The sequence below is a fragment of the Eimeria mitis genome, genomic scaffold (assembly GCF_000499745.2).
Source record: "Eimeria mitis Houghton genomic scaffold, Emh_scaff1994, whole genome shotgun sequence".
Classification (NCBI taxonomy): Eukaryota; Apicomplexa; class Conoidasida; order Eucoccidiorida; family Eimeriidae; genus Eimeria; species Eimeria mitis.
This window is the reverse complement of record NW_024015106.1, coordinates 1-9,037: the sequence shown is the minus strand read 5'-3', so window position 1 is coordinate 9,037 and position 9,037 is coordinate 1. Positions and strand designations below refer to the sequence as shown.

At 52.0% G+C, this 9,037-nt stretch overlaps 2 protein-coding genes across 2 annotated transcripts; both read right to left on the bottom strand.

Annotated features, from left to right (window-relative positions):
• Positions 1-221: 221 nt before the first annotated feature.
• EMH_0047050 (ubiquitin carboxyl-terminal hydrolase domain-containing protein, putative) lies at positions 222-1,502 on the bottom strand (the record flags this gene model as incomplete). The annotated part of the gene is made up of 3 exons (XM_038022389.1): positions 222-346; positions 424-682; positions 894-1,502. The coding sequence occupies 3 exons, from the start codon at positions 1,500-1,502 to the stop codon at positions 222-224; spliced, it is 993 nt and encodes a 330-aa protein (XP_037878243.1).
• Positions 1,503-8,164: 6,662 nt separating this feature from the next.
• On the bottom strand, positions 8,165-8,911 carry EMH_0047040 (uncharacterized protein; the record flags this gene model as incomplete). The annotated part of the gene is made up of 1 exon (XM_038022388.1): positions 8,165-8,911. The coding sequence occupies one exon, from the start codon at positions 8,909-8,911 to the stop codon at positions 8,165-8,167; it is 747 nt and encodes a 248-aa protein (XP_037878242.1).
• Positions 8,912-9,037: the final 126 nt, after the last annotated feature.

Here is a 9,037-nt window from a genome sequence, read left to right as displayed (position 1 = left end):
GGGGGCCCCCCCCCCCTCTATGAGGGGGGCCCCCCCCCTCACTATCAAGGGGGGGGGGCCCCATTCTATCTTCTCTGTCGAGGGTACAGTCTTCAGGGGCCCCCGGGCCCTTGTATACAAGGAGAGGAGAGGAATAACCATCTTCTGCTGCTGCTGCTGCTGCTGCTGCTGTTTCTGCTGCTGCAGCATCCGAAGGCAGCAAACCCTGATTGGTGAGGCCCTCACCTTCGGTACCCTTCCATGTGGGGCCCCTTCTGCTGCTGCTGCTGCTGCTGCTGCTGTTGCTGCTGCTGCTGCTTCTTCTGCTGCGCTTCGCAGCACGCCGGCGCGTTGCTGCTGCTTCCAGCTGCCGCGCAGTGTGGCTGCAGGTAGGGGGGCCCCCCGGGGGCCCCCCCGGGGGCCCCCCCAGGGGGCCCCCAGCACCATAGGGGGGGCCCCCCTCAATGAGGGTACCAAACGGAGACCTTCTGTCTCCCCCCTTCACGGGTGCAGCACTAGCAGACACAGACAAAGAAGGCAGCAGGCTGCTGCCAACACAAGCTGCTGCTGCTGCTGCTGCTGCTGCTGCTGGCTTGCTGCTGCTGCTGCTGCTGCTGCTGCTGCTGCTGTAGGCCTGTCTTTGGTGGGGCTGCAGCTCGGCGAAGATCTGCTCAATCAGAAACCTCCATATCTCCTCCACGTCCTAAACACAAACCCTAAACCCTAAACCCTAAACCCTAAACCCTAAACCCTAGTTGGCATATCTCTTGCGTGTTGTAAACCCTTACCCCGCAGTATCCTGCGTGTTGAACCCTTAAACCCTCTCCCTCCCCCTCCTCCTCCCCCCTAAACCCTAAACCCTAGCCCCAAACCCCAAACCCTAAACCCTAAACCCTAAACCCTAGTATGCTGACAAGTTCTCTGCCTTCTTGGAACTCAGAGTTGATGAGCCTCATCTGCCTGACAAAGGCTGCAGGGTTCAGTACCCTGTGTCTTGCTTCTCTCTTAACCCTTTTTAGGGGTCGCTGCGAGCCCCCGCAGCAAGCAGGAGCTGCTGCTGCTGCTGCTGCTGCTGCAGGAGCAGCTGCTGCTGCTGCAGCAGCAGGAGTAGCAGCAGCAGAGACAGATACACGCGAAATGCTGCCACCAGCTACCCCTTCTTCACAGCACTCCATGGGGGCCCCTGGGGGCCCCTCGGGGGCCCCCCCAGCAGAAGCCCAGCAACCACGGCGGCGGCCCCGGGGGCCCCCTGAAAGGGAGACGGGCGGAGCTGCTGCTGCTGCTGATGCTGCTGCTGCTGCTGCTGCTGTTGGTGCTGCTGCTGCTGATGATGAGGGTGATAGTCTACCCTTAGAGCCCCTGGTGCTGCGCCTCATGCCCCCTATAGCTGGCCTGCTGTTGCTGCTGCTGCTGCTGCTGCTGTTCCCTGCCGTGCTGCTGCTGCTGTTGCTGCTGTTGCTGCTGCTGCTGCTGCTGTTGCTGCTGCTGCTGCTGCTGTCGTGGAGATGCGGGGCCCGCGTCATCTCCGCTAGGATCTGCGAGACCTGAAAGTTAACTGGTCTGTATACAAACACCGAAAACCCCAAACCCTAAACCCTAAACCCTAAACCCTAAACCCTAAACCCTCCTCCCGAGAGAAAGCAAAGCCAACAAGCAAATCTGCAAGTCCCAAACCCTAAGAGCTGAAGCGGCTAAACCCTAAACCCTAAACCCTAAACCCTAAACCCTAAACCCTAAACCCTTTCAGAGGTTTCAAAGGACTGACGTGTCTTGCGGGTTGACTGCGTCTGTTGGGCCCCCCCAAGTGGGGGCCCCCTTGGAGTCTGGGGCCCCCCATTTGTTTGCGCTGCGTGTGTGGGGGGCCCCCCTAGATGAGGGGGGCCCCCCTGAATAAGGAGCATAGAGAGTAGAGAAGGTTCGTGTTGCAGCAAGAGCCTGCAGCAAGACATTGAAGCAGCAGGTCCTGCCGAGGTTAAGGAGGCCAGGAGGAGGCAGCGGGGGCCCCGGTATGCATGCGGGGGCTAACGAAGTCATAGAGGCCCCTTGGGTATTGTTGGGGGTGGGTGGGGGGCCCTATATAAAGAAGAAAATAATAGAGAAAAAGATAGAGAAAAAACACACACAGAAGGGCCCCTATATAGGGCAACACAGGCCCAGGGTGGGCCCCGCATGAGCGCTAGGGGGCCCCCAGCTTCATACCCAAGCTAGCAGCAGCAGCAACACAACAAAGGAGAACGTGCGCGGTGTATATACACCATACAAACTACCCCCATCGAGCTGCTGCAGCAGCAGCTAGGTAGAGAAGGCAAGAGAGAGGCCCTATATGTCTGCTGCAGCAGCAGGAACCTGCAGCAGCAGCAGCAGTATGATAGCAGCAATCAAAGACTAATAGAATCCGAATGAAGCTTGCTGCTGCTGCTGCTGCTGCTGCTGCTGCTGCTGCTGACGATGATGATGCTGGCGCCGGTGGAGCCCAAGAGGAGAAGAAACAAAGAGAAGGGGGATAAATGCAGATATATAATGTCTGTTTATATTATACGGAAAAGAAATACGTGATGTCGCTTGTAAACCCCAAAGTTATTGAGGTGTACATACACCCCAGAGCTGCTGCGCCTAGGGTAGAGGCGTGCTGCTGCTGCTGCTGCAGAGAGAAAGCGGCCCCAGCTCTCCTGTCTGTACCCCTGATAAAATAAATATAATTTGTCAGTAAATAGTATTAAATTAATATTATTTATTTCAACTCGCACCCCAAATAGAAGACGAAAAGGCGGAGCCTCTATCACGCTGCAGGCTGAGCTGTACATACACCCCAGTGGGGGTAGATAGTGCCTGTAGTATATAAGAGTAGGCGATGGGTGTATGCTGGTGGTTTTTTTTGCCTTCTTCTCCTTTTTTAAATTATTTTATATAAAATAAACAATAATTAACACGATAAAAATATTTAAATTAAAAGAAATGCTCGTTTTCAGTACGAATGGTGTATTATATAACCCTCGCCCGCGGAAGGCACAGAGAGGGAGGAGAGGCAGGCAGCAGCTGCTGCCTCCTTGTGTTGATGCACTATGCAAACAAATATATTTATATTTCTATTTAAACTCTTTTTTTTATTTTATTCTCTTTCATCAGCCTTTCATATTTGCATGCACCTGTATATACACCGCAGATGCACAATAGATGCTACCGCCGCATACAGCAATGGGTGCTGCAGGGGCGACACCGAGGCTACCATTTTTGTCTGTTTGTTGCAGTTGTTTATGTTCTTGTTTATGTATAAAATATATATACTTTTTATACCTCAGCATAAACAAAAAACAAAAAACGCACCTCAACAGCTCACTAGTGCTGCTCCACTACTAACCCCTATATAGGGCCCCAAAAAAAACACAAAGGAGACTGGAGACACCACCAAAGCTCTCAGCTGCAGCCCGAGTATCTGGCTGTCTCCTCTTCTATAGAGCAACGATAACCATGAGTCTATAGAATATAAGTTGCATGCATGCACCCTCAGCTATACTGCTCTTTCAGCTTCTCCACAGCCCCCTGTAGTGACAGACCTTGGTCTTGTATGAGGATAGCGGTGAGCTCCAGTAGAGTCAAAACTGTTAAAAAAAATTTTGTATATATCTGTTGGCCTCCCCCGCAGCCTCAGCTTCTCCTGAGCACAGCGGTATACAAAACTTATAGCATTATTTTTCTTTAGTCGTTACATATATTTCTATCTAGGTGAAGGTAGAATACAGGGGGAAACTATGGCTTTAACAACTGCATGCAGTGTTGGAGTACGCAGCAAAAAAACTTTGGTTGTGCTTGCATGTGGGGCTGCTGCCGAGCAACAGAAGTGCCGAGGTCTGATACAATGCCTCGCCACTTCCCCTCCGCAACAGCTCCAGCTCTTTGTGTCGTCGTGCCTAGGATGCCTGTGGCCCCCACCAGGTGTCAGTGGTTGCTTTTTATAACTTCTTATCTTAATTAGTTATACTCTACTGAAGCTTACACCGGTCCCTAGCTGGGATCGACGACTCCCATGACAGGGGATGCTGATATATTGAATGTAGTGTACGCATGAAACCACGTGAATGAAAGTTATTATAAAGTTCTAAGAGGCCTGCATTCTCCTCTATAACAATGGCCAATCAATCCTTCGGCTGAAACTACGATTGTTGTTTGTCTCCTGTCTCCTCCTGACGGTCACGAGGCCCTCTGGGGTCTCTGAAGGGAGCTGCACTGATCAGCTCTGGAGCTGCATTTTTGTTTGCGTTGAGGTGTAAACCGTAGTAATATTTTATATCCAGATGCAAACAAAAGAATTACACCAATTAGACAGAAACGGCAGCAATGGTTGTTGGTGGTTTTGGTGTTGCTATTCTTGCGTGTACTGTCATCTGCTCTGTTGCCTGCATTACTCATCTTCTTGGTGTTAATATTTCTGCTGTCATTGCTGCTGCTGTTGACCACATGGCTCGGCTGTATCCCGGCCCTTCCAAAGGCCACTGTGGCGGCCTTTGCCTTGTCTCCGGGGTTGCAATGGGCTTCTTAACCTGGCCAATCCAGTCGTACGGAAAATGTGCGGAGAATCCCTGCTAGGTTGTAGCACCAACGTACACTATAAAATAGTTTTTGGCCGGGCACCGCTGTTCTTCAGTTGCATTCACAAGCGAATAGGGGACAGAGCAGTACTGCAGCTTACTTGCGTACAAACATGTAACGGAATCTTATGCCTCTCGTCGGGGTATATTAAAATATGTAAAAGAGCTTCAGAAAAAGCCAACACACGAACATACTGCTCAGTTGTGCATCACGAATACACTTTTGGGCTTTGCAAGCGTTCATACTATCAGCAGAATCGGGACATCTGCTGCTTTTGCCTCATCGTGATTTTGTTGGGGGACTTGGTGTCTACCTTCTGTACCTTTTCTTGAGCACCATGGGACTGTGCCCACATACGCTAGCTGACGGTTGAACTTTGCCTTTTCTTAGCTTTCCACTTGAATTCCTCTTCAAGGCGCGGGGTCTCCCTTGTATACCGGGACAAAACTTGGGGCTGTGCGGGGAGTGAGTTCGTCTGTGTCCATTGGCCGGCCTCTACAGGGGGCCGGCCCGTTGGAAACTCCGCGGTATTTAATGCATCTTAGAATTCTTTCTGTCGCTTGTGTATACTTCTGCTGTTCTGCGTGTGTTGAGCATATAAACTCCCCCGAAACTACGCTTTTTGTAGGACCATAACGACGGAGTGCATGCATTTCTTTGTTGTTTCCGGTAACGCCACCTCACTATGGAGGAACCTCCTCGCTCCTTTTTCCTTGGGACACTGCTTTCACTCCTCTTGCCGTAGAAGATAGTAACCCCACTGGGAGCGCTGAGTAGTGCACTTTCTCTCTGCTCCCGGACACGTAGGCACATAGACATCAATTGTCTCATCTGCAGGCGGCACGCGCACCCTTTACTGAGTTTCCGCTGCACGGTTAGTTACAAAATAGAATTCCCGTATCATGGCAAGATAACCTATTTATTTACTGAGCTCACAATTTGCTCCCATACTTTTTTGCTGAGTTTTCTCTTTCGTCTGCCACCCACGAAGAGTAGTCACAGAGACTGCCCCAATGAATGTAGAAGTACGGTCTCGTCATCGCTTCAAAAGTCAGGTCTATTCCTGAGCCTCTGTCAAGTAGCAGTAGCAGCCCCAGCCCATCAATATGAGCTTGTATGAGTGCCGAAGAGGGATTTCAGGGGCGTTGTCACCTCCTCTCGCCTCACCACTCCAGCACACCCACCGTGTGGCGGGCCCGGGAATTTTTCTGCCCGGTTTGTTTGCTTCCTCGACAGCCCTGCTCAGCGTGTCTCCTTTCAGGTTCCCTAGCCCCCTTTTCGCTAGCTAGACGCCTCCGTCAATGTGACGGCGATTGCTGCAAAGAGAGCAGACGAGCTATTCGGTATGCCACGCTCCCCAGGGTTTCCGATCGCCAAATTTGCTGGCTGTCGCTCGCTCTCACTTTCTTTGCGGGGCTGACATTAACAGTCTCCATATCCGTTGTTTCTCTACCTCGACGATACCCAAACAGTAGTTTTTCCTGTTCAGATAGCGCGGTCAATGTGGTGTTTTCTCTCTTTAATGCGCATATACTCCATCATCTCCGGCCTTGCTCCACTTGTTCACCCCGTAATTCTCCCCTTCTAGCCCACCCGGATACAGATTGCCGCTCTTCACGAAACAATCCTGTAATGAACCATTGGTACAGATGCTTCAACACCATCGAGTGTAGACACTTCTAGAGGTACCGCTCTATCGGTAACTTCGCTTGCTCTAAGTACTTTTCTAACATTGCCGCTGGTTGTTCCCTTGCTGCGGTGGAGATAAAACTACATCACAGCCCACGCAGGAAAATTTCCATACTCCGACATATTCCAAAAAATGGCATCCTGACAACAACATAGCTACAGTTATAATGTTTCCCCTTCTAATAAAGAAGGTACCTTTGCACCTGTAGCCACAGTCTCCTCTTGGCTTGAGGAGACAAACCCCTCAAGGCTTCAAAGGTCTCCCGGAGACGTAATAAGCTCTTCCTTGTACGTGCGGTGGCTGCAAGAGCCTTTCGCAGGGCTGTAAGCCCCTTTCATCTGCCTGGCAAGCCCCAGCTCAAGCATGTGTTTGTGTGAGCTGAAGATAAGGATCTATGCCGCCTAAAAGCTTGTATTCTGTCTTGTGTATATGGCTACCATGAAGCTGCAGGTAAGCAAAACTGAAGCGTTTCTGGGTATAAAGCCAAGGGCCTCGGGCTCAGGCAGCTGGGGTTGCGGCATAAGCTCCAAGACCTCTTTTTGTTTTGCACCGAGGCAGCCGGCCATACAACAGCAAGCTAGCTAGCTGGTACGGGGTCCGCTCCGCAGGCCGCTAGCAATGCAGTAACCAATGCGGCCATCCGTAAAGCTAGCTAGCTAGCTAGCTAGATAACTGCGCAGCTAGCCGGCTAGCTAGCTGACGCAAGCCCCCTTCGGACCCACTAGGTTGTTCGTTTGCTGCACTGTTGGAGACACTGTCTCCCTAGTGTCTCTTGCCCCCACACTGCTACACTGACACCTCAGTCGTGTGTATCGAGCCGAGTCAAACAAGAACATAGGAGCTACTTGACAGGCAGCAGGTGCTGCAGCAGCAGCAGCAGCAGCAGCTGCTGCTGCTGCAGCTGCTGCTGCTGCTGGAGAAGTTGCTGCTGAACGGGAGCCTTCCCAAAGTCTGCTGCTGCAGTTGAGTTCAGCCGATGTGCGGCCATAAGACAAATAAACAACCGAAAACCCAACAGCAGACGAACGGTCTGTCCGGCCGCTTGCTGCAGTTTGCATGCAGCAGCACTCAAGGTCTTGCTGCTGCAGCCTGCATGCGGTCTACTCCGCCTGCTCTCACTGCATGCATGCATGCATACATGCATGCATGCATGCATGCATGCATGCGCGGCCTGTATGAAGCCGTTTGAAGACAGAATGTCTAGTTATAGAGAAGCAAGTGACGGGTACTTTGTGGGGTGTACCGTCAGCCCCAGACAAACATTGGAGAAAGCCTTAAACCCCAAACCCTAAACCCTAAACCCTAAACCCTAAACCCTAAACCCTTGCCCTGTAAGAGCGGCAAAGTGGGGTGATTAAGGGGCCGCTCAACGATCCCAGCGTAGAAAATAAAAAAACAGAGACAGTGAAGCAAACACTCTCGTGTCTCGTGCTGTCTGTGCTGCCGCAGACAGACAGAGTGTATATAGACAGAGTGTATATATATACATATATATGTAGAAGTAAATATATAAATATAAATATAATAAATATATACATATATACATATATATATCTCCCTATGTGCCCCTCCTCCTCTCCCTCTCCTGCTAAGACCAGTGGACCCCCCACTGTGTCGTTGCTGCAGCCCCAGCAAACCCTTGAGCGATACTGCTGCAACAGCAGCAGCAGCAGCGCCAGCTGCTGCCGCTGCTGCTGCTGCTGCTGCTGCTGCTGCTTCTGCTGGTATTAAGGAGGTTGGCTTTGTGGAAGCAGCAGATGTTTATGTAGATGACGCTAAGACGAGAAGAGATATAAACAAATACATAAATAACAAACAGCAGCAAAATACAAATGCTGCAGCACTGCTGCTTGCTGCTGCAGTGCTGCTGCAGTGCTGCTGCAGTGCTGCTGCAGTGCTGCTGCTGGCTCAGCCTTCTACGTCGGTCTGTACCCCCTCATCATCAAGCTGAAACGAAACAACAGGCGGCTGCAGCGGTGCTGCTGCTGGTGCTTCTGCTGCTGCTGCTGCTGCTGCTGCTGCTGCTGCTGCTGCTGCTTCTGTTGGTCTCTCTGCAAGGCCTAGTGGGGGCACCATGGCTCTGCGGCTGCCCCTCCACCTGCTGGGATCGGGATCGTCTCCTCCCTCAGAAGCAACAACACCACCGAAGCCATCTGCTTCATCAGAAGAAGCATTGCTGCTGTTGCTGCTGCTGCTGCTGCTGCTGCTGCTGCTGCTGATGCTGCTGCTGCTGGTGGTTCTTTGTCTGCCTGGTGGGGGCCCCCTAGAAGAGGGGGGCCCCCCCCTTCGTGACTCCTGCAGCAGCAACTCCCGCTGCGTCTGCTGCGCCACCTCCTGCACGCTCGACAGCAGCCGCTGCACTGACTGCTGCAGCAGCAGATCAGCAAGAGGGATCATCTCTATGCGGCAGGGCCTCAGCAGCACTTCTCCCCTGCTAGCGCATGCATCTGGGGGGGGACTGCTGCTACCCTGACCCTTCTGCTGCTGCTGCTGCTGCTGCTGCTGCTGCTGCTGCTGCTGCTGCTGTGTGTCTTGGTGTTTCTTTGCCTTTATGCGTCTCCTTTGCAGTGTTTTATGTTGCGTTTCTGCTTTCTGCTGCATCCTGATTTGTCTCTCTTGTTCTATCACCGGGGGGACGAGGCCCACCAGCCCCATGTTGGGGTGTACATGCAGGTACTTTCTTGTTGCTCTGTGAAACAAAGGCATTAAGCCTTTGTGTCTATCCTTTGCTCGCACAAGAAATATACTTTCTTTTTGGGGGCCCTTCTGCAGCAGCAGCAG